General features: G+C 34.8%; 1 protein-coding gene across 6 annotated transcripts in view; it reads right to left on the bottom strand.

Annotated features, from left to right (window-relative positions):
- LOC136031781 (uncharacterized) overlaps positions 1-26,972 on the bottom strand; it is a 163,571-nt gene that overhangs the window by 73,186 nt on the left and 63,413 nt on the right. For 5 of the 6 annotated variants that reach the window (XM_065711554.1, XM_065711555.1, XM_065711558.1 and 2 more), the window contains exons 5-8: positions 24,617-24,864; positions 20,091-20,203; positions 7,243-7,371; positions 3,717-3,797 (exon numbers count right to left, since the gene is read on the bottom strand). In XM_065711554.1, the coding sequence (XP_065567626.1) occupies positions 3,717-3,797; positions 7,243-7,371; positions 20,091-20,203; positions 24,617-24,864 (571 nt within the window). The remainder of the gene's footprint in view (positions 1-3,716; positions 3,798-7,242; positions 7,372-20,090; positions 20,204-24,616; positions 24,865-26,972) is intronic. The other variant, XM_065711557.1, reaches the window with a different exon arrangement.

The raw sequence follows: 26,972 nt of genomic DNA, 5'->3' as shown, positions 1-26,972 counted from the left end.
TGCAGAAGAATAGGTGCAAAGCTTACTAGTTTAAGCCTTTACACCTCTATTTCAGTAGCTAATCAATTTATCCGCGTTGCAGAAGAATAGGTGCGAAGCTTACTAGTTTAAGTCTTTACACCTCTATTTCAGTAGCTAATCAATTTATCCGCTTTGCAGAAGAATAGGTGCGAAGCTTACTAGTTTAAGCCTTTACACCTCTATTTCAGTAGCTAATCAATTTATCCGCGTTGCAGAAGAATAGGTGCAAATCTTACTGGTTTAAGCCTTTACATCTCTATTTCAGTAGCTAATCAATTTAACCGCTTTGCAGAAGAATAGGTGCGAAGTTTACTAGTTTAAGCCTTTACACCTCTATTTCAGTAGCTAATCAATTTAACCGCTTTGCAGAAGAATAGGTGCGAAGTTTACTAGTTTAAGCCTTTACACCTCTATTTCAGTAGCTGATCAATTTAACCGCTTTGCAGAAGAATAGGTGCGAAGCTTACTAGTTTAAGCCTTTACACCTCTATTTCAGTAGCTAATCAATTTAACCGCTTTGCAGAAGAATAGGTGCGAAGCTTACTAGTTTAAGCCTTTACACCTCTATTTCAATAGCTAATCAATTTATCCGCGTTGCAGAAGAATAGGTGCGAAGCTTACTAGTTTAAGTCTTTACACCTCTATTTCAGTAGCTAATCAATTTAACCGCTTTGCAGAAGAATAGGTGCGAAGCTTACTAGTTTAAGCCTTTACACCTCTATTTCAGTAGCTAATCAATTTAACCGCTTTGCAGAAGAATAGGTGCGAAGCTTACTAGTTTAAGCCTTTACACCTCTATTTCAGTAGCTAATCAATTTATCCTCGTTGCAGAAGAATAGGTGCAAAGCTTACTAGTTTAAGCCTTTACACCTCTATTTCAGTAGCTAATCAATTTAACCGCGTTGCAGAAGAATAGGTGCGAAGCTTACTGGTTTGAGCCTTTACATCTCTATTTCAGTAGCTAATCAATTTATCCGCGTTGCCGAAGAATATGTGCAAAGCTTACTAGTGTAAGTCTTTACACCTCTATTTAAGTAGCTAATCAATGTATCCGCGTTGCCGAAGAATATGTGCAAAGCTTACTAGTGTAAGTCTTTACACCTCTATTTAAGTAGCTAATCAATGTATCCGCGTTGCCGAAGAATATGTGCAAAGCTTACTAGTGTAAGTCTTTACACCTCTATTTAAGTAGCTAATCAATTTATCCGCGTTGCCGAAGAATATGTGCAAAGCTTACTAGTGTAAGTCTTTACACTTTTGTAGCCTTTGTGGAGGCGAAAGACCCTAAATTCTAGTCATCCAAGTACCTATCAAAATGTGTTACCAGATCTAAATCAAGCTTAATGTGCAGTAAGAACAAGCCTCCTTATTTGGTTTTTTTTTGTGTATCTAGCTGTAAGACATTCTCTGCGGAGGGAAGAGGGTCCCTCCGTTCACGTCAACAGGACATCTACTAGAAATGTGATTGGGTATAAACCAAGCACTCCACTCCCTGGGAGATAGTAGGATATTACCCTAGCAAAGCGGTGGGTGGCAAACTGGTGGATCGGCCATGATACCAAGACTTTCTTTATGATTACGCAGAGACAGAGCAGGAAATTTCTACCTGTTCAGTTTCTGCCGAAATTTTTGTTACTTTTTAGTACATACGCAATTGTGTTTTAAAATTTTCTTAAAGTATTATTGATAAGAAAATATATTATGAAATGGTTGGTATGGGCAAGAACAGAGCATATACCATAAATGGAAATTGCCAAAAAAAATAATTAAGATACCGCCACCACCACCATTCGAAGACTTCCTGCAATTCATTTATGCCAACGATTCCCCCCCCCCCTCCTAAAAAACCAGCATTCTATACATTTGCACATTTAAATTTTCTGCATAATTAACCAATGTGTTTGTTTTTTCAAAGGCACCATTAAGGCGTTTTTTTTTCTAGCTGGTTACTTTTTCATACATACTCGGATTACCACGAATAATGTACGATATATGTTTAAAAATTTACTAAGTACCCATATATCAATATGTACTAGCTTATACGGACCTCTTCGGGTATTCAAAATTACAAAAAGAAATGACAGAGATTGCGAAGAAGATGTGAAAAACCAAACCCACATTTGCACTAGCTAGCAAATTCTGTCATATCTATTCTTACCGATTTAGGAAATAGTTCAGTTTGGTTAGTGTCCAGTTCTAGTAACTAAAAAATGTATAACGTCAAAGTAAAACGTCAACATAAAACGTCAACAGGGGGTTGCTGCTGCTACTTGTATCCACACTCGTCATATTCCAGTTACATTGATTTCGGCGTCTTTGCTATATAAATAAAATCTATAAGAATTTTAGGTATGCACGAAAAATCAAACGAGAATCTTTGTCAGTTTCATCTTTTTAAGATTGCTTATATCTTTTCTATCTGTCACGATTCTAATAATAAAAAATATCTAAAAAATAACGTTCGATTAGATTTTATATCGTGTGGAGCAAATTATAACAAGAAATACTTCTTTCTCATGGAAAACTTTCTAGAATACCTTTTTTATTTGTTTAACGAAATAAAATGAAAACTCTTTCTTTTGATATAGGTACTGATGCGACTAAACTAGATTAGAAAATTTCATTTTCCAGTCACTTTTACAGGCCAGTTATTGATTCTGAATAAAAACCCATTCCCCTTCCTTGTAGAGATCCTTAAAAAATTCATCCCAGAAAACCCTCTTTGCGAGTGCCAAATGCCATCTACAAGAAACCTTCAAGAAATATTTCATCAGAGTAGCTCCCTATTCCGATATACATGCCTCCTCATCCACTACCTGTATCGTAAGTTAATAAATACCGTTCAATTTTTTTTTTTTTTTTTTTTACTCAAAATAATGGCAGATATACATTTTCCATCCAAGGTTTTTCTCCCCAGGATTATTCTGAAGGATGCTTCTCTCAGACTACTAAAAATTTTGGAGCTAAAAACCTAGTTTTTTGTAAATTTGATACCCTCTTGAAACAAAAGTTTCCTAACTACCCCCCCCCCCCAGAAACACTCCTCAAGGATCAGACTTGTGTGGGCGTATAACTTTAAAGGTATAAACATTCGAACACAGAAAAAAAGAAGGGCAGATGGAGATTACTCTTCCTTCAAAGAAGGACCTTATAACATCATCAAGACATAAGACTACAATTCTCTGACCCAAGAATCCCCAAGTCTTTCTGAAAAACATTCTAGTCCTATTTCATAAAGTTTTATACCATCTGTACGTTTCTCTAGCAATGCATATTGAACGATGATTCACATTTTGCTTTAAACTACATATTTTGAAATTTTTTATCAGTGATTTTTATAGCTTTCCTCCTCCTCCACCCACAATTTTTTTGCAATAAAATGTGTTTTATTGTCGGTAATTAACATTTCTAAAACAACTAATGAACCGTAGATCAAATTCTCTTCCTTTTCTTTTACCGCAACACGACAAAAAGAGGCCAGAAATATATTTTAAACCAAAAAAAAAAAGGAAATATGTGTGCTTGAAAAATTGCATAACTTGTCCCAGTGGTAGTGATTTTAAATCAAATAATAAAACATATTCTTTCTATTGTTTCGAGATACTCAAAAACAATTAAATAAATAATTTGAATTTCTGACAATATAATGTTAGTACCAAACTTCTGCATGCAAAAAATAGTTACACTATTCTTACCCTCTTTAAGGCTCATTCGTGTCGACTTATCCTTTTCTTTTAAAGATCCTTGTCGTCTCAGTCCTCCACCATGTCGTATCCCTGAAAAGTTTAGAATTAGATCACTTTAAAGGGAGTAGCACAAAGATTATAATCATTCAACCGAATCCATCTCCAAAGAAAAATGTACTTCAAAAGAATGTACTTCTAATTTATTGCATAATAGACAAATTTACAAGCAAAAGAACAGAGTCATATATATATATATATATATATATATATATATATATATATATATATATATATATATATATATATATATATATATATATATATATATATATATATATATATATATATATATATATATGTATATATATATATATATATATATATATATATATATATATATATATATATATATATATATATATATATATATATATATATATATATATATATATATATATATACATTATATATATATATATATATATATATATATATATATATATATATATATATATATATATATATATATATATATATATATATATATATATATATATATATATATATATATATATATATACAATGCATATAGATATATATATATATATACATATATATATATATATATATATATATATATATATATATATATATATATATATATATATATATTGCATATATATATATATAACGTTCACCAAAGTGTACTGGAAAATTATCTCATATATCTATAAAAAATACCACAATACAATTTACAAGGCATTCAGAAGCTTAAGAATTTCATCTTTTTTAATGTAACTTTTCCCAGCGATTTTTAGCCTACACTAAATTACGCCTTGTATACATGTCAAAAAGGAGGTTTTTCTGGTACCACTTTATTGGCTACTTTTTATATGGAGGCAAACATTCGCCACTGCCATTACTACGACTTAATTTTCATAGCGAATTATTAAAAAAAAAATATTAAAGAATATAGAAAGGAATTTACAAGTTAAGAGTTCTGTACTTGTATAGCCATCCTTAATAACTCTTTTCTGATGTATTCTTTATCAATGGATCCCAAAGCTCCTGATTCAATAAAACAATATCCCTATCAAGCAAAACAAGTTGCCAGGATTTCATATGGTCGAAAGTTGATCGAAGCTTATAGGTTTTCGACCTGATTTTCGGGTCCTCGTACGCTCGGGTCCTATTTGTTTTACACTAGGTTTCCCTTTACCCGGGATTTTTCGGAAAAAGTTTTATAAACCAGCTTTTTGGCCTGTATTTAGACCCCTTAACACCACCTAAAAACATACATGTGTTCTAACATGTGATACAAAATTTGTGTTACAAATTTATGCAAAAGCCCACATTTGCTAAAGCAAACATTAGACATTTGGGGGGGAGGGGTGAAAATGCGATTGCTGCACTTTTGGCGCAATGAATATGCCACCCACAAATTGATCAAGTTCAGAAATCAAACAACAAAATATTTCAAATATCAGACTTTGCTGATTTTATTTCAATTCACCAAGCAATAGGTGAGAAAAAAATGCCACTAGTTTTGAAAAAAAAGGTAAAGGATACGGCATTAGACTTTACAGTCCGTACCGGCGGTGCTGATCTCCGTTTCATGGCCCTTCGGCTAGGAAGTGCAATGGGGGGTTGGGGGCCAGCCATCCTGTGCTTTCGCACACCCTTCCTGTTTACCTTCCCCAGCTTTCTCCAGGTACCCATTTAGAGCTGGGTCGACTCTGGCTAAGCTCACAGAGTCACGCCACTGACCCCCGTCCCAAACTGAAGAATTGGGTACACTGGGATTCGAACCCGCGTCTTCTCAGACAAGGGATCCCGAATCCAACGCACCAACCGACTCGGCCAGGACGGCCACTGGTTTTTAATATTTGCTTATCTGTTTGAGTACACAATATATGTAAAGTAAAATCTTGAAAGAACAATAAAGCAAAAGGAAAACCACCAAGATTGAATATTGTTTATTATTTAGTGACTTACACATACGCTACAGTAAAAAAAAGTATCTGGGAGTAGGGAAATATGCAATTTTCTACTATTAAGTTGACACAATAAATAAACCATTCAGAAGCTAATTCGATAAAGCCCATGCAACAAATAACTAAAGATTATACAAAGAAGCCGAGATTTCAAAGGTAAGCAAAAATTAAATATCCTACAGACGATAACATATTTTTGTTAAAACATAGAAAAGGGTATGAAATTACAAAAAAGAAGAAAAATCAATTTTCTTTCTGAATAGCTCTAATAGTAGTATGGCAATAGAATAATGTCGAACAGGACACAGATAATCTTTCATTTATAGAGATATTAGGCTACAACGTGGTAGTCAGACAAAATACGACTTGGATATCTACGAACTTTTTTCTGTCGAATAATTCGACATCGTCACTGTGCTACTGCGAGAGATTATTCTTAACCGCCATCTATTTTTTAACACTCACACATTGTGATAAGTTCTCAATAAAACTATCAACTTTAACCGTGCAATTGCAGCGCATCTTCGTTGGGAATCCATCTTGACCTCATCACTTCTTTTTTTTTATATCCCATGATGACACTATATATCTGCTAGAATCACAGATATCCGCGTCTTGTTTTTACTTCAATATCTGACGGATTCAATGCATGACCGTCCCCTAGAGTTCGCTGTTTTGCCAAGTAAAATGCTACTGAAAAAAGTCAACCTGCACTGTTTTTCTCTCAAATCAGGTTACGTAGAAAAGACCAAAACTTATTGCGTATAATATACATTTACAAAAACGTTTCAATTCACTGCAGGTCAGTCGTTCCAGAACTTAAGGTTTTTTTTTTTTTTTTTTTTTTTTTTTTTTTTTTGTCTGATTAAGCAGGTGCAAATTTGCCTGGTAGTGTTTTGTTAAATTGATCTTGAATACTGATCTTAATTTCAATATGGTACTATATTTAAAAAGTATTACTTTTTTTCAAATTTCTTTGTATTTTCAAAAGGAAACAAAAAGCCTAGTTCGTTCAGTGACACATTTTATGCGTGGAAGAGGGAGAAGAAAGAAACGAAACTCCCCTACTGTGAAAAATCTAGAAAACCATAATATTAAAAAAGCAAGATATGCAACTCATTGAATAAGCTACTTTGACCCTTGACGGAGTTGTCTCCACTTGCAGATTAGTTTGAAAGAGCCTCCCTATTTTCTCCCCATCATCAATAATAACCAACATTGTTGGAATAACATTTTAAAGGTTAAGGCAAATAGCGACAAGAAGGTCTATGTTTCGGAAAAGAATAACCACGATCCGACTTGGTACACATAACCCGGTCTTATGAATTAATAAAGAAAGTTGCTTTACCAGCGATAATGTTGTGGTAAAGAAAGAGTAACGACAAGGAACTATTAAACATGGCAAAACTGAGCAGAAATATGGTCAATAAGAAAAAAAAGTTAATACAGCATGCAGAGGTTGACTTTAAATAAGTTCAAAAAGAGATCAGAGATTAGAGAACATGCAGACAACTCTGGGATAGCATGCTCTCGCCTGTTACCTGAGCTTAAGCCACTTGTTCCTAAGTGGGACCTCAGGTTGGGTATGGGTTTGACACTAAGGTTTGAACACCTCTTCCGATAGGATACAGGGCTGGCTGGTGCACTTTTCCCTTGTTTTCGGGTAGTTCCTTCCCCAATTATAAGAAAAGAAATTGTAATTTCTGTTAGAATTAATTTGATTTAAACTGTGCTAAACATGTTAAGGTTTTATATCGGAAACACTAAACTTAAGAACAGCCAGAATAGTAGTAAAAACACATCTCTGCAGTAGGCAGATAGACGATTAGACCAAAGTAGGAACAAAGTCTAGAAACTTTGTAATAGCATTGAACACAGGCTTGCAAAAAAAAAAAAAAATGAATGGGAAATGATGGACTTAAAGGTTGAAAGGTAAAAAAAAAAGAAATACAGAGAGTAAGCAAGACCAGCTCAAGATCAAAAAGAAAAATGGAGGACAAGTGGTAAAATTCAAATAGCCTGCTGAAACTGACACGTTCAAAAATTTACTTCTTAATGAAAGTAGCCATTAGAAGGGAAACTTCAGTAGAGATGTTTATTTCGGCATTAAAATAAACATCGACAAATATCCATAAACACTAATAGAGAATCCATAAACGCTAATTTTCTCTTAGTTAGCAAATACTTTTTTTCTACAATTACCTTCAGAGATAGACCAGCATAGCAGGCAAGCCTAGCCTATTCTTCCAATCAAGTGCTGAAAATAATTTGAGATTTTTTGAACCCTTCTCCTGTGCCCTTTTTTTACAACGCAGCTCCAGAAATGGGCATCTTGAGATGCCCATTTTGTCTAGAATAGTCGAAAGTTCTAATAAACATGCTTTCGAGGATGATATTACCCGCCAGTCCCTTGGCAAGAGCCGTAAATCATGCAAATTATCAACTGTTTACACATAGGTTTGACAGCTTCAGTGGCTCAAAACTTTCAGGGGTCGTCCTCTGAGTCAAAAGTATTAAACATTTTGTTTTCATAGCTGGGAGGGTAGGGAACACGGCAACGTACCAATGTTTTGTCTCTGATCAGTTTTAAACTATGGCCGTAGCTCCTTTGGCCAAAACTAACCTAATGTCCAAGAAGAATATTTTCGGGGCAAGGTGCCCCTCCTCAAAAAAGAGATCAAAACTTAGAATCGTAGAAACGAGGGTCAGGCACGGGCAAAGTACCAAGACGCTTACCCAAGTTGGACTACTGAGGATCAAAGGAGATACTGCTAATGTAGAAGAGGCTGTTGCAGCAACGATAAAAAAGATATATAGCCTATAGTACAACAGCTTCCTAATGAAAACCGTTCAAACTTTTCCAATGGCTATTCATTTAGTTTAAATAGACTTTCATACCGTGACGCGATCCATTTATGAAGGAATACTGATATGAATCAAGGGCTTGCAACGTTAAACAACAATAAGTAGTATCTCTGTATGACAAATTTCCAGCCAAACTTATTTAAAACACATTGAAGTGCACAAAAATCCAAGTTTGTGTACTAGAAACACAACTTTCTATTGTACCAGACTCCCTCCCATTTTTGGGCTTTAGTGGACCATCAATCTATCCCAGGCTATATTTTCTTTTTTCCAGGCAAGGTTTAAGTTGTTAATGACATTATTCTGCTCGATTACAACTTTATCATTTTTTTCGTACAAAAAGATTTTGGACTCCTTTAAAGGAATTTCTGGATGCTCTGTACCAGGAAGAACCTATTCTGGAGCTCGAAGATTGTTCCACGAATTTAAAAAAAAAAAAAACAAATTGCGGGAAAGGCTACAAAACGTACGGTGAAACTCACCAAATTTCACAGAAAACCCTCCCTCCCCCTGTTTCTGCTAAGAAGAATCAGTTATCTCGGTCCCCACCCGGCAAGAAAAAAAATCACTAGATTTTAGTAATTTTTTGGTCGATTTGGTGATTTTCTTGAAAAATCTAGTGATTTATGTGCCGATTCAGTGATTTTTTAGCTTAGGCAATATACAAAATATATAAAATACAAAAGTGATAAAAACACTAAGGGAGGACAGCCTGCATATACATCTGATCCGACTCGATACGGGGCTAACTTCACTTTTTGCAGCAGGAATACGGCCACGTGGTACTTAAAAAATCTAACTGTTTACCGTGTACATACAATTATAAAGAAACTGAATAAAAAGGAAAATCAACAAAGGATGGGGAAATTAAAAGAGTAAAAGCGACATTCCTGCAGCAGTTATGCAGTTTTTGGTATTAGAGGCTTCCAAATTAAAAAAAAGAAACGTGAGTGAAAAACCTTCAAAAAGTAAGCCAAAAAAGAAAAATGTGGCTTCAAACCGTTCAAGAAGGAATAGCTTTCCCTTGAAGGTGTAGTTGTCTTTGGGGGTAAAAACATTGTTAATTTTTGATTTTTTACAGACGAAAAGCGTTGTCAAATTCAGCAAATTAGATTTGCTTATTTATTTTCACCATTTTTACATGAAAACACTGACGAAAATATGATGCTACCAATACCACGTCCAGGATTTCTGTTGGGAGGGACAAAAAGCTTTAAAAACCCATCAAAAATTTGTTTATACATTTTTGTTACGTTTTTGAAAATTGAAAAAACATTTCGGAAGGGGGTTCAAACCCCCTACACCCTCCTGGATACGGCCTTGGATGCTGCCCTAAAAACGTTACGACCTTGAAGCAATCAAAAGTAAAAAGAGTCCAGGGAGTTATTTTTTTTTATGTCCTTGGTAATGCAAGTCATCTTATCTACGTAAGCAAGCATACTCTACATTTGCAACGGAGTTTGATCCCCACATGTTCCACCTGATAAAATAATTTAAGAAACATGAAAAAGTCCGCAATTTACAATTAAATATGAAAAGTATAGAGGAATTCGCGACTGTTAAAAGCTTTTATATTTTGGAATAAGTAAATAGTAGGCCCCAGCAATTGAGGGCTTTTGGGCTATAGCCTTTATAAGCCTATAGGATGGTGCAAGTGAACTTACAAACTAGGTTACGAAAGACTATATCGACAAAATATCTTTGGGAATAAGTGGCCATGACTTTGCCCAAGTTTTCCACGAGATTATAAATAGCGGATTCGAATATATATAAAAAAAAACTAAATAAAAAATGTGTCATTAATTTTACTAGTCTACCTTAAGGCTACTTAACTAAAATTGCTGTTTCAGCCATATGTACTTCTTAGCTATCCTGACACTCCACTGAAATAAAAGTATGCAGAAATGGGCGTGGCTCTAGTTAATCAATGCCTTTTAATAATTTTAATTTAGGTGAACACACAGAGGAGAAATGAGATAAAAGCATCTAGGCCAAAAATTACCGTTGACTGAAATCAAATATTTTCAACGTCAATTATATTAAATAAATAAATAATTTAAGCGCTGTAAAACGAAAAGAAATTAACTCATATAAGAAGTCCAATTTAGAATAAACAAAAAATACTATGAATGAAAATATCAATCCTATAAAGAAACAGAACTTACAATGAATAACGAAGTCAAACTTAAAACGAGAACAAATTTTCAAAGTTATGAGAGGACTACCACCCCCCTCAAAGCCACCTAAATGCAAGCGTCATTTGGCTTATACTGAAAACAAGATATATTCTTTTGCGTACAATACGGTATAGCACTGTAAACAATTCGCTCCGCATAACATTACAACCGCTGCTGTGGATGCCAGTGTACGATTAAATAAACGTTTCCAGTTCTCCACGGTCCATCTGGCCACCCGCCACGAAGGTGCTTGCCCATGCCATCCGTGGGCATGCTCACTAAAAGATAAGTGATTTTTTTATTTGTTGTTTTGTCTTCAAAATGCCTTTCAAACCGTTTGATTTAGCTCTAGCTCATTGCCAAGGATTCCCGTTATGGCCAGTCAGAGTCCTGCAGACCGTTAAAGATAGCAGAGGATGAGAAAACTTCCTGTTTTCTGCTACGGAGACAACAAGGAAATAAGGCTCACTGACCAAAGTTTGTAATCTTATCAAGTTAATATAAAGGGAGCGTCGCAAAAACAGGAGAAGGAGTAAAGTTTGTGTTTGAAGAAGCTAAAAACTCTCCTGAAATCTACAAACAAACAAAAATCGTACGGTACGCTCAAAATCAGTGAGCCAGCGAGTACGTCATCTCAGCTATTGGAAAGATTTGTTACTAGCGAGGATGAGATTGCAAAAACGCAAAAATCAATGATGGAAAAACTACAGAGAAAGTTTTAGAAAAGTTCGGGGATAAACAATAGAAAAGTGGGGATTCTTTCAACAATCGTGCCAGACGATAATTAGTGAAATCAATGCCTCAGTGTCCATTGAGTTTACACCAAAGTTTCAGAGCCTATTTAAGCCATACAGAAGTTAGATAGCAGCAATTCAAGGGTTGGAAAATCGCATGGCACATAATTTACGAAAAGACGAGAAGGACAATTTTGAACGAGAAAAGCTCCTAGGTAGCCTAGTTTTGTGAAGCAGTGGCCAGGTGAAGATTTGAAAACAACAACTACGATTATCTTAACACAAAAAATGGGAGTCACCGATTTTTCAAAAAGTAAGATTCTGAGCATTTACCGCTACCTTTTTAAATAATTTTTACAGCACAAGGCCAAAGAGATGTTGCACCGGTGATGGTGAAATACAGAAAAGTGAAATGGCAAAGAAAGTTTTCAAGAGCAAAACTAAAACTGTTAAGTCGGGCATCTTTGTTTCTGAGACTCTAACGAAACGCGACGGAACATCGTGAATACGGCATGGGATAGTTTTGGTGTGCGAAATGTATGGTCTGATCGTGGGCTAATTCTCGCAAAACTCCCAACAAACACTATTGATTGCAGGATTCGGTCACTGGCAGATTGCTTTTAGTTGCTCGAGCTTATGTCTGTTGTTTTGGTTTATTGTCTACCAATGTTTTGTTCTTTTTTCATTTATTTATTCTTATAATTATTTATCTGTTCCTAGAGCTCACTGCACCTTTTTTTTTTATTTTATAATTTATATATGTATGAATGATCGAGGTTGAGCCGGTTGGAAAGTTGCCCGTTTGATATTGATAGTTATTTACTTTTGGATTTGGCGAATGAAGAGTTTACATTGAGTTATAGACTTTTGCAATTTAGTAAATATTGTGATTCTTCGTATCTTCGAGCAATGCAAAATGCTAGTTTCAATGCGCGTTCGCAGAACTGCCACCTTACTTCTTCGTATGAAGAGATATTCGATTTTCTTTCGAAATGTCGGAATCTCCATGCTATGGCCCTTTGTGAAACGTTTTTGAGTCAGGATGGTCCTCTCTCGTCTTTCGGTTATCTGGGCTATCACCTCACAGCGAGGAGTAGAGCTTCAATTAACCGCGGCGGAATCGATTTGATAGTAAGTGATTCACATAAATGGAGACCAAGGGAGGATCTTGATGTCTGGGGAGAAGGTAAGAAGAAACAGCAATAGAGGATCTTGATGTCTGGGGAGAAGGTAAGAAGATAGCAGCAATATAGATATCAAAATGAAAGTAAAAATTCTCTAAAAAACTACTCTGTCGAAACAAATGTATTTATGAAATTTATGTATTTATGGAAACCAATTACAATTCAAGTAGAAAGTCAATTTTTTCAAAATGCCCTTCCTTTCAAATGTTTAGGAAAACAATAGCTACATAAAATTTTTAAAAATGCCAATTGATATTACATAATAATTGAACCAAATTTTTAAGATTACTTTTTCCCTGGAAATTTTAATTGTTAATTTTAGCAGTCACAGGCTTTTATTGTTTCAACGGAAGACGAAAACCTCAATATTAACTTTAACTTTAATATTAACTTTAATTTTAATAATAACTTTAACATAACTTTAATATTAACTTTAGTATTAACTTTAATATTAACTTTAATATAACTTTAATATTAACTTTAACTTTAATTTTAACTTTAACTTTAATATAACTTTAACATTAACTTTATTAACTTTAATATTAGCTTTATTAACTTTTTTTAATAAAGCTATTTTTAATATTAATTCTAATTTTAAATATTAAAGTTAAATATAACTTTAATATTAACTTAAATATAACTTTAATATTAACTTTATCAACTTTAATATAACTTTAATATCAACTTTAATTCGATAACTTAGACTCCATTTCATCCACCTACCGAATTACATCTGTGAAACTTGCTTTGCATTTTTCTTAGATTGAACTCCGAGATTAGCGAAAATTAGATTAGAAACTTAGAAAAAGACAATAAAAACAAAAGAACAAAAAAGGAAAAAGAACAAAAAAACTTTTTAAAATAAAACTGTGCGTTCTCATTAGCACTAGCAATCTTTTCATAACAGAATATCGTCTGATATATTTTAATTCTTTGAACTATTCTTCACGACCAACTTGGCTGTGAATTTACAGACGAACAATTTTCCTTACAGAGAAACGCCAAGAAGTTTGCTTTCTTTACAGACATGTGAATCACTAAGTTAGAATACTAGCCTCCCCCTTCCATCTCCCAATGGGTTTAAGTATGGCCAATAATAAAAGAAATATAATAAAAGGAAATTAATTTATTTTACATTATTCAAAATATACTCTATGTAACTTTCCTTGCTAAAATAGGTATTTAAATTGCAAAGTGGTATGTTTCATAGCTCTCTGCAGCGAAACAGCGCAAATGTTGAGCCCCTCCCCCTAGGATATTCATAAATTTATACCACTCCTTCTCTCGTTACATTCAAGTGTAGAAGGGCATTTAACCCTATAATAGGTTTTAATAATACGTAAAAAAAAGCATTGTTCGTTTCCACTTTGATTTCAGGATTCTGAGGGAGGGGCAGTCCAACTTATATTTGTGATAATTTATATTCTTTTTAGTTTCAATACTTTATAAGCCGGGGAAATTTCAAGTTTAATTTTTATATTTATTATAATATATGCTTGTTGTTAGGTTTGATTTTTTCCACTTACAGTAATTCGCGTTCATTTTAAGTTTGACTTCTTATACAGCTTATTTTCTTCTCACTATAAGTTTTCGCTAACTTCAAAATAAAAACAAGTTTGTCTAATTATGATTGCAGCAATAGCTACAACATAGTAAAGGGCGAACCACAGCCCATAGTATCTAAAAGTTTAAAAAAACACGTTTTGGAAAAGAAATTGTCTAGTAAGACAAATTTTGTTTAAAGGTGATTGAGGAATGAACTATTATATAGGCTTGTGTTAATAGTAAAAGTTTACTACACACACTTAAAAATTTTAAAGATTTAAAAGAGCTTGAAATATCTCAAAAAGTCAATCTCAATGAAATATCTCATATCGAAATAAAAATTATAAAATTGGAATCACCATAGTAGAAAGCCCTGCACTTGAGGGTTCGAGCCCCCAACACTTTTCTATGGATAACAGTGACGTCTCTTTTTTTTCTGGCAAGGCTAGCAAGCTACCGCAAGATCCTAAAGAGACGTTTAACGGCTCGTTTAAAAGCTAGGGTTCATATTTATGTGATTCCTACGTTTGAGAGCACTAAAGTAAAATGAAGTTGGTACAACCTTTAACACGATAAATGCACATGGAAAGCAATAGAGGGAAAGAGGCCTGAAATACGTTGAGAGCAAGGAATATTGTTTCTACAACACAATGAAGGATCCTCATAAAATATAAGATGGTTGAAAGATCCTGGGTGCAGCAAAAAGAGTTCTTAGTCACAGATAATTTTGAAAAAAAAATGGTTGCAAGATGAATGAATCCCTAGAGGTTGTGTGTGTTAAGGGTGCGAGAATAGGTTTAAAAATTAACTTTAAGAAGACTAAGTCACTTAGACTAGGAATAAAAGAAGATGAGGCAATGCTAGGTGCCAAATAAATCGATCAGGTAGATAGTTTCACTCCCTTGGGTAGCATCATTAGTGAAGATGATGGATATAGTGAAGTGGAGATGTAAACAACAAAATAGCCGAGGCACAAGGTGTTTTTTCACAGTTGAAAACCTTACTTACTCTCTAAAATTAAGTATTGAGGAAGCATGTTTACTGTAGTACATGGATGCGCAGAGCAAAATTCCATTGCAAATTCTTTAGGAAAGGCCTCAAACGCGAAATAAAACGTATTTTTGGGCCATCATCCCTAATTGATCCCGGTGTGCAGGCATATAAAACGATACAGTAAATTTAGAATCTACCCCTACGTGAAAAAAAAAGAATTTCGTGTCAAAAACCTACAAACTAACTGTAAATCTAACATATTTTTCAGAAACCCTCAGCTACCGTCCGGCATATTTATGGAAAACTAAATATTAAACAGAAAACCAGAAACAAAAGGCTGAATATCAGATAAAAGGTTAATCTTTGCCTTAAAAAGTATACTTTTCTCTTTAAAATATATATGCTAACTGTGCATCTAACTTACTTTCCAGTAGTCTTCGAACACCTTTCTAAATTATACAAACTTTTCAATGTCAAATACAATACCAGAACATGAAAAATAATCCGAATATCAGATACAATTGAAGTGCAACACTGACATAAAACAGTATTTCTCTACAAGTCACTAGATTCAGAAGGTTCAAGCAAACATATGGACAGAGAGAGACATCCGAATTAAAAATAAAAAGATTTATTCTCTTAGAAACAAGATAGATACTAAAGAAGAAGCATTTTAGTTCTCCGCTTAATTCGCATCCCCGACTCGGTTCAATTTTTATTTAACATTAGCCACTAGATTTAAATAAAGAGCTAACGCTATCCAGGATGTCTTAGAAGTCATACAATATATACAAAATCTGTAATATTTATTATTATTATTATGTTTCAGATTATATTTGATATGGGTGAGAAACTAGCAGCAAAAAAAATTAATTGATTTTGATTGTTAGGAAGAGATAGGGCGAGATACAACCCTGTAGCTCAAGAGATCAACCACAATCATCCTGAGCGAGAACAATTATTGACTCACACCACTGTCTGTTGCTGGATCAAACCCTTCCAGGCAGAGCCTAGGTTTATATATATATGTATACAGTGATGCATGTTCCTATGTTCTCCATTAAAGAGTTCGGGGACGAATCATGTGTAGCGCCTTTCTTCTTTGCTCCTCCTTCGCGCGTGCGCAATGACGAATTTATATACCTTTCCTACGCTTTGATACACTATTAGGCAATATCAATAGTTCAGTCTGCCGAGTGCTGGCCACTGTCCGCCACTGGCGCTGTGATGTGTCCCATTTCAGAAATAAACGTACATAAATGTATATATACATATATACACAAAGAAATTCCATAAGTACGATCTGCATCTTGTGCAAGCTCAGCATGGCGGTGAAATCGGTAGGCGATTAAAGTTCTGTGACTTTCAATATTATCTAGTGATGAAGAAATATAATCTAAAAAAGGGATTTTTTCAAACTCCACCCTCTCCCAATTAGCACCCTGATTAGAAAGGGCAAGCAACTGAACCAGAGCAAAATCTTATATTGTTTACGAAGTAAGCATTATCTCGACTGTGGCACCTCAAAGAATGTTAGTCACAATGGCTAGCATTCACAGGTAAACCACCAGGTGGACCAGCTGAGAAGAAAACATAAACACATGTTCCTTGTTATTAATAATTATTGATACGAGTCAGGGAATAAGAATATAACCTAAAATAAATTTTTACCTACATTAAAGCTACAATAAATTTTTCAAAAAAATAAGCCCTAGACATCTTCAGAACAAAATTTGGCGCACGAAAGCAGAATGCACCAACCAATTAACAGTTTAAAGGGGTGAACTATATATATCTATCACATTGCAACTTTTGTATTAGTCTTGACAAGCTATTTCACGAATGTTCTAAATATTAAATACTGGCAAGCATATAAAACTTGTTCTGAAAAAATAATATATGCCAAAAAAAAATTCAACGTAAACAGTTCAGTCATTGGATATTCGTTCTCGCTTTAGCTTATTGTAGCTAATTTTTACTTAAAATTAGCCAACTATCCTTATGATCTTGATCGGTGAAAGCTAAGACATTGAAAGATAAGTCATCTTAGCAGAAAACATGTAATACGAAGGTAATTTACTCTTGATGAACACATGTACAACCAAACTGCTGTTGCCTGTTTATGCTATGAAAGGGGGGAAATAGCATGGAAAAAGGGAATTATTTCAATTTCAAAGAAGCTTAAGTCCCCTTTTCTTGAAAAAATCACCTTGATATTTGTTTGTTTGTTTTTTTAAAGAAAAAACCTTTAAGAGAGTAAATAGTAACATTATAATGGATACCATTGCCTTCCATCACTATACAGTATTTCCGTAACAAAAAACTCTTGAATACTAATCTGTCTCAACAGATTACGTTTTTAATTCTATGCGCTGATGCATTACTGTCTAACTATTTCTAGAATATGAACTGCTTCATGGGTGGTTACGATTTACAAAGTACCACTTAACAGTCCAGTAATTAACTCGGAAGTTTGAAGTACCAAGAACAGTGAAAATAGAAACCGATTGTTTGAAGTGATTAATTTAAAACTTAAATAACCATATATAACTTTTAAAAAGGGTAATGAGAGTTCATATTTTTAATGAAAATGACCTCCATATGCAGTAATGTAGTTTTTGACACCAGCGGGCGCCAAATTCAAAATAAAAAAAAACGTGAATGAAAAGTCAACAAAAAGTGAGCTAAAAGAATAACGGCTCCAAACAGAACTCATAGCCTTCCCTTCAAGGTTTAGTTGTCTTTGGGAGCCAAATGGTTGATAGTGTTTGAATTTTTACGGGTGAAAGACAGTTGTCGAATTTGCGCATTAATTTTCACAACTCAACGTGGTAACAATGACAAAAATGAGCCTACTGCCCTAAAAACTTGATAATTTTCAAACAACTAAAAGAGAAATCATAGAAAACCTTGGTTTGAAGATATAAATAGACCTAGGATGGGCATAGAAAGCGAAATATGTATCCTGATGCTCTTGGTACTTTGAAATACAAGGATGTTAAACAAAAATACTTAGCCCAAGGTTCACACAAGAGCAATATTCGACTTCAATCTAGTTCCCGCGGCAAGCGAAGACTTCTACCTTCAAAACAAAGTGCTACGATTACGTTGACGAGCGTTGACGCTAACACCATTTTAAAATTTAAACGAACGCTAAAACGTAACACATTTTTGTCCGAATAACTGAACTCTTTGTGGGAAGTAAGTCAGTCTGATCCCCCTTTCCAGATAATCATTGTTTTTGACAAATAATTGTACATGCCGGCAAAAACTGAGTTAATGCACTAAAACAGTCTAAAGAAAAATACCAAGAAAACATAACGGATCAAAATTTAAATTCAAAATCCATGTGCAGTATATTCCTACTAGCTTTTAATGTCGTTTCAATTTAAAGTTTCAATGAATGTGCAGGTTTGGAAACAAGTTCCCATGTTCCTAAATTGAGTCCTTCTTTTGCCATCCAACTATTGATGACTTGTCAAGATATCAAAATATGAATTGGTGTCATGTCAACCTAAGAGTCAGGGAAAAGCCCAAAGGTATAATTTCTTGTCACGACAATTGAGTTGTCAACTCAGTTGGCAACTAAAAGTTGATGAATTTGACACAGTGTTTAAAACCTGCATGTACTGTGTCAGAAGAAGTATAGTTTCGAGGGGGGTTATATAGTTACACACCATATTTTTAGTATAGAAAATATCCAATGTTATTTTGTTATTTCTAGCGCTTTTCCAGTTGGGAAATATGATTCAAAGGGTCTTAGAATGAAGCTACATCAAACTGGCGTAAAATTTGAAGGTCAAAATGTGATGATAAAGTCTTAAAAACGGTTAGAGTAGGTTTTCGACCGACATGGATTGACAACGACATATATAAATGCCCACAAAAGAAATTCTCTTTGGTTAAAATCGGAAACCCTAGCAAAAACATGAAAGTCGCTCCCCCATTAAGCCCAAGCTGTACCAAGCAAATCGGATCAACAATTTTGCAAAATGCAACTTATCCTCCTGGTTGCTATTGCTGAAAAGTTAGACTTTACCAAAGATTTCCATTATGCATACAATTTGATTCTATTCAGCATCTGCAAACTTATAAACTTTTATTCAATATTATATATTTTGCAAGGAGGACTCTTGTCACTACACAGAGCATTCCTCCGGCCACAGCCCTGTGAAGAAGTGCAGCCAGTAAATCAGTGCAGCCAGTAAATACCGATAAAAAGCTACTGACCAAGGATACGCAACACTCCAGGTTTAAAATTCCCTTCTCCTTGAGGGGATATAAACCTTACAAAACACTTACTTCTTGATTATTGAACGGATATAAAGGCGTTAAATTGAAGCATTTAAAACTGTATGTAATTATAAGTAAGATCCGGGTGAAAAAAAAAACAAAAAACAACTATACAATGGAGTTACCTCTGTCCAATCCAGAACGCAATCAGAGTGAAGGAGAAATCCAAGTACAGTGGAGTTATTCCGATTAGATCAAAGAGCGTAACTGACCCCCAAACAAAGAAGAAACATTCAAATCGGTAAGCAATTTTATAGGTCAGGTGCCAACGCATGGGGTCTCATCCCACCTCCTCAAAGAAAATCCGTGACTTTTGCAAGTTATAATACCCCACAAAACTATTTGGGTGTGCCTGACGCAAGGAGGCAGTCAAATGGGGGCTTTCTGGTCAAACAGCTAACAGATAATGTTTATCATTTAATGTCTGGGTTCTCAGTGGAAGCAAAATTTGGGTAGATACTTCAAAAACAGTTGCCACGGTCTACCAGGTTCTTGAAGGGCACAATTAAGCCGGTTCCTAACTCTTTATAAGATTGGCTTAAACATAAACTGACAGAAAAATGCTATCCTTATAAAAAAAAAGTACGTGAGAGCTTACCATCGTGCGTCTTTTCTACAGTCAAACCCGGAACTTTAACGCATTTCGCAGGACGAACTTCAAATAAATAAAACAACTCGGCAAGGAAGGCGATCACGTTCTGTTTCACTGATCTGAAAAAAAGAACAATTTGAGTACTTCTGAGAAAATAACATCAATTTTCTTGAATAATTCCAGCAACTTTATAACTATAATTTGTATTTGGGTTATCTACTAACAATAACAGCTATTTGTCAAAAGTCAAAGGAAATATCTAATGAAGTAAACAATAAATTGTTAGGTTTTGCCTTGGCAATTGTAACAGTTACAAACTGAGTATAGAAGAATGGGAAATTCCAATTGCTAAGGACATTTATATGTAATGAAAAATTAAAATACTTCCAACTTTTTGGTTTGTTACGGAAAAGGGGTTAGATTACATAATTTTTTATCCAACTAACTGCAGAATAAAATTGTGTGATGAATGAATTTAGAAAGAGTCAAACTACACAGAACACAGACGGAGCAAAACAAGAAAATAAAGAAAAGACAAGACAACAAAACCGAATATACAAAAGCAATTTTACACAAATAGGTCTCAAGAAAAAAACCTAACAACAAAAGAAAAAACAGAAAATGATTAAATGACAAATACATAAATATCACACATAAAAGTCCCGAAAAAGAAAACTAACGAAAACTTTTAAACCCCATGTACATAGAAAACATTACAAGCCCAGAGTTCGATTCCAGTCGCTGTAAGGTTGGACTAGAGAGCATAGGTAACTTATCAGAGCAGAAACTGGCGCAATACTGTCAAAAAAACACCAACACCATCTAGCATTAGGAGATATTCTGCATTTGGTCAAGCTTTGTAGTCACTTTTCTGTCAGGAACTGAGATCAGACACTTATTACTACACCGATTTTATCAACTACAAAAAATAAATTAATAAAGTTTATTAATACGCTACAAAATTCCAATTGTTGCCAAACGCTAGATGGCGTTGATGTTTTTTGTCAAAATAACGCCAGTTCCCGCTCTTCTAAGTTACTCATACCCTTTGGGTTGGACAACAGACTTTCTACCTGTCCATATAAAAAAGACCCAGCAACTTAAAAGTCGAATCAACACCCTATGTGCCATCAAATGCTCAGGTGGCTCTTTATCCTTTTTGAAAAGTTGTATTTGCGGGGTCAAAAACCGATTTTAGTGTAATTTAAGCAAGCAGACGGGTAAACTACTACTAACAACTCAATGCAGCCTCAAGCCACCTGAAGCCAACGCAGCTGTACACACTCCTCCTCCACCCCAATCTATTCTATATTCAAAGCCTCCTTATTTACACCCTTCTAGGAAGTCCTAATTGGTTTTAAATCCTCTCTTACAACATGTTCCCACCAAATTCAGGACAGTCTGTTCTTTGTTTAGCCCTAGATGGATGGTCCAAAAGGACGACTTTTGGCAAGCTGTCTTACTTCATCCACAGAACGTGTCTTAGCTAAACACCCTGGTCCTTGGCCTGCTATTCTACTTCTAACATTTTCACTGCATCCACCATCTTTACCAACAATGCTATCGGGGTAATAGAAGCCATCCACTTGATTAATCTTCTCGTTACCCAGCATCAACTCTTCACCTTCATTTATTCCCAGTCTAAGCAACTTAGTATTCTTAACATTAATGCTCAAATCTATTCTTACACCCTGAACTCTCAAAACCCCAAGAAAATTATTCATTCTACTAAAATTTTCAGCTGAACATAGTAACCAATAAATCAAAAACGTGTTTAAAAAAGCTGGCTAGTAAGAAAAATTAACATACCGTACAAGGAGACGACAGTTTGCTAAAGCTCTTTTATCGGCTGAATCAAAACAATTATTCATAATCTACAGAACTGAGGACTAAAGGGGTCTAATGATTCATGCACTTCCCGATTATTAATCTATAGTGAAAATTTCGTCAACACATCCTCTCCTTTTTCTAAAACCACACTGTAATCATTCCAAGAAATCAGAAAATTCAGCTTTAGAGCAAGTCAAGATGATGTAGTTCGACAGGATTCTTTTCAATTGTTCCCTTAGCCCCAATATAGAGTAAAACAACATTAGGTTTGCTCTGCTAAGGCTCTAGATATTGTCTTGACAAATGAAACTTGTTTCTTGCCACCAGTTTGGACAAGACTCTTTTTACTCCTGAAGACTTTCTAAAGGGGTTAAAACTGACGTTTCTTCTTTTGAAAGACCGCTCCACATAGGAACCAATCACCAGCACGACAAACCTTTGTGGTGGATATTGTTGCCTACTATTTTTCAATTAAGGTAATTGATGCATGTGATGTCAAGCTCGCATTATAATAACTCTGACAACTCTAAGAAATTTTCTGACGGTACAATCTCATACAGTGTGAACGCAGTTTTTTCACCAAGACTCGAGGTACCACTGGCAGCAATGATGCTTCACTAGCCTTGACGAATAACTTTTTGCCTGCGCTCGGGGCTTTATGGACTTCTACTTCAAAGAAACACTCGACTACAAGAACGTCCCTCATTGCAACTGATACCAGTTAATAAAACTCTTTTGGAAATATCCCTGCTCACAAATTCTCAATATTCCTCAATATTTCTACTCACGTTTTTAAAGAAAGCAATCATTTTAAGTGAAGTGTTACTCTGGGTTAGTCTCACCACCTAATTTCTAAAGGGAATCACATCAGAAGAAGCTGAACTTGAGTGCAACAAAAAAAAGTATCAGGGTTTGAGCCTGTACTTACACTACCTATTTTTTTTCATAAAGTTACAATGCATAAAATTAAACGAATAAAATACAATCAAATTAAAATACAAGAAATACTACGAAGTTCATTAATTAAAGCGGATGAATATTGTCTTGTGATTGAATAGCCGATTTTCAACTCACAACATATGTTAATGGGCACACGGACGCAGCTGGATGGGAATCCCCGGAATTAGCTCAAAGGTAAGTACAACCCTCATTTCACTATCATGTATATTACATAATAGAAATATTAAAATATGGCAAAATTTCACTTCCATTTCAATCCTTGTTTTAGGCCAGAGGTAACTCGCTTAAAAGAGTTAAAATAGGTCGAAAGGCATTCCAGGAAAACTATGGAAGCGATTCCTTAAAAAAAACTTTTTAACATCAGACCACCCCTCTCTGAAAAAAAAAATTAAGGGTTAAGTCGGTTTGCGTCTAAATATCCTCCTAGATGAAAAATTTACAATTTTACCAGCATTCGCAGTATTCACTGACAAGTAAGTTAGTCTGCTCGCTTTGCCAATAAGCCAATTCTGTGAATAAATTATCTTTTTTTTTCTCAATTTTTTACTAGCTATATACAGGTCCTATTATACATGCGCTATCCACCACAGCGAAATTGGCTGTCAAATGAAACTTCAGTGCTTTGATTAACTGTGGGCGCATTAGTGCCGTACCTAAATAAGGTGATGTAACTAACTAAAAAAAGAAACTGCAATCAATAAAATAAATTGTCCGCAAAAAAAAAGAAAGTTTTATTTTTATACGCAAGCGGTGCTTTAGGTCCTAAGTTCTAAGAAGAGGTTCTTCTTCATCAGTCCTGCTTTTACTCACTAGCTTACAGTTCATTAAACACATTATTAGAGCAGTCACATGTGTAATGCATTGAGATTAAGAACTTGTAGTGAGGAGTCTATATCGGTGGGACGTTGAGCTGCTTCACTTTGATGAGATAGAGGAAGCCAAGTAGAAGGGCACTACTCATTAGCCGAAGATCGTGGTTCAAGCCCCACTGCAGGCAAATTTTTCATAACGAATTCGATTATTCTGAAGGAGACGAACTAAAAATATTAACGTAGATGCCAGGCTTTCTTTTTCGTTGGTACCCGGGACCAATCCTTTTAAATTTTTTCAGACACTGGTATATAGAATGTAACAATGTATATATCCTGTCGAATATTTTAGAGCCTTTTTCAAGGGGATCAGTCAAGTGGTATTTGGGTGTAACCCTAGTCCCTCCCTCCCAACAATGTTGGAATACATCATTCTCAGTGAAGCCATCTCGTAGGTAAAGATTTAATAGGGCGGACTCAGTCAAATTCCAAATTTGGAATACAACTCCATTACACATATCATCGTCAATATACGTTTTAGAAACATATAAAGTCCTATCTTTCAATTCGAACCTCATTCATATGGTCGTCATTAAAACAATTCTTTTTTTTTATATAACTTCTCTGTTTCTGAAATAGATTTTCCGTTTGTTAAAAAAAAATGACGAAAAATCCAAATTATTCTAATTTACTTTCTGCAAAGCAAAGCTACATAAAGCAGATAAATTTTTAGTATTTTTTGTGCAGTTAGAGAAATATTAAACTTACTAGTAGAGGAGAGAGCAAGTACACAGGGTGGCCTTCTGGTTTTCTCAACCCCCCCCCCCCCTCAAAAACAATTAATTCTTATATGCCTGGAGAGATATTGATCCCTCAATAATCAATTTTGATGAGTATTATTAAGAATAATTTATCAGTCAGTATACTGCTTACCCGTGCATATACAACAAATCTTCCAACGTTAAATGGCAGACATTATACGGTAGTGCAGTTTGACAGAACCATTGTACAAGTTGGAGGTTGTGCAATGAATCGGCAACACTGATTGGGTCGTTGACAGCAATTTGACTCCAATCAAATGAGTCAGGGCAGTAGCAGGCTATAAGTGAGCATATGCCAATCCCGTCGCTTAAATCTGTCAGTTCGCTGGGAGCAGGAAACTCCACTCGGGTTTCTGATACCTGAAAGTAAATGATTTGAACATAATAAAGGAGGAACACCTGGAGAAACTTAAACGAACTTGGGATGTTTAGGTCATGGAACAGGTCTCTATTTTTGTTTCTGAAGTGTCAGAATAATAATCATATAGGGGATAAATTTTTGCGAATGGGATAAGTGGCGGAAATTTGAAGAGACATTGTCAAGTAGAAATTTGGGTACTTATCTACTATCCCAAACACTCTGAAGTCCTTGATCTGAGTAAAATCAATTCCTTTGTCTGCATTCGGTTACAATTAACCCGAGTGAGATAAACTACTATGTAGATGTATTTTGATTAAATATTTAATATCTAGGGTTGGTTAGGTTAGGTACTTCATATAATGCGTTCTAGGGGGTTGCTTTCCATAATTCTCTGTAGTAGTTTCCACAATTTTGTCACTAAAGCATTATATTTTCGTCGGATTTTGGTATATATCATTATGATTAACCTGACTTTACTTCTTGAGCGTGGTCGGGATGATATATAAGTACCGAAATTTGGATACTTGGCAATGAACCACAGAAAACTTTTTAGAGAGTGAAGGATAGGCAGGATAAAGGCGGACGAGTTTAAACAGATAAGCATAAATTTTTGTGAATCGTTTTTTTTGTGGGGGTGTTTTCAAACAGTTCGTGGTAACGAACTGTAGTATGGAGCGACCCGGCTCAATAGTAACCGAAACTCAAAAAAATGGAATTTTGATACCAACAGTTACATCAAAAGAATCGAATTTTTACGCCGATTCTAAATATATATTTAAATAAATTACATATAAATTATATATAATTTATATAAATAATTATATAAATTATATATCTAAAAATTTACACTGATCCTAAATTTTTTATATATAAATATATAAGTTTCATCAAGTTTAGTTTTACCCATCAAAAGTTGCGAGCCTGAGAAAATTTGCCTTATTTTGGAAAATAGGGGAAAACACTCCCTAAAAGTCAAAGAATCCTAACGAAAATCACACCATGAGATTCAGCGTATCAGAGAACCCTACTGTAGAAGCTTCAAGCTCCTATCTACAAAAATGTGGAATTTTGTATTTTTTGCCAGAAGACAGATCACGGATGCGTGTTTATTTGTTTGTTGTATTTTTTTTTCAGGAGTGATCGTATCGACCCAGTAGTCTTAGAATGTCACGAGAGGGCTCATTCTAACGGAAATTCAAAGTTCTAGTGCCCTTTTTAAGTGACCAAAAAATTGGAGGGCACCTAGGCCCCCTCCCACGCTCATTTTTTCCCAAAGTTACTGGATGAAAACTTTGAGATAGCCATTTTGTTCAGCATGGTCAAAAAACCAAATAATTATGTCTTTGGGGACGACTGGCTCCCCCACAGTCCCCGGGGGAGGGACTGCAAGTTACAAACTTTGACCATTGTTTACATAAAGTAATGGTTATTGGAATGTGTACAGACGATTTCAGGGGGAACTTTTCACGTTAAAGGGGGGTCGGGGAGGGGGTTACGTGGGAGGATTGCTCCATGGAGGAATTTATCACGAGGGAAGAAAATTGCCATGAAGGGGCCGCAGGATTTTCTAGCATTATTTAAAAGAACAATGATAAAATAAATAATTTTTTTTATGGTGGAAGTAAGGAGCAGCAATAGAACCTAAAACGAACAAAAATTATTACGTATATAAGGGGGTTCTTCTCCTCTACAATACTTCACTCTTCATCCTAAAGTATTTTTAATAATTTCAACTATTTATTCTACGACGTTTGTGATTCAGGTGTCTTTCTTGAAGAATTGGAACCAAGTTGAAGCTTTAATGTAAAGAGCGGGGTATCGACGAGGAGGAGAACCCCTTCATATACGTAATAAAAATATACAATTATAGAATTTCGTTACGTAAGTTAATTCGTAAGTTACGTATATTTATTACTAATAAAAACCTTCGTAAAAAATAAAAATTTCTAGTTGCCTTTTAAGTAGCCAAAAATTGCATTTGAGTTACAATCCTTTTGTAACTCCCACCCAAAAAAATCTTGGATACAGCCCTACCAGTAAGCATTAGGTTTAAGCAAGGGTTTGCCTGTAGAGGCCTGACGTTCAAAGTATTGCTTAGAAATTATTT

The sequence above is a fragment of the Artemia franciscana genome, chromosome 10 (genome assembly GCF_032884065.1).
Source record: "Artemia franciscana chromosome 10, ASM3288406v1, whole genome shotgun sequence".
Taxonomy (NCBI): Eukaryota; Metazoa; Arthropoda; class Branchiopoda; order Anostraca; family Artemiidae; genus Artemia; species Artemia franciscana.
This window is presented reverse-complemented; position numbering and strand designations above follow the sequence as displayed.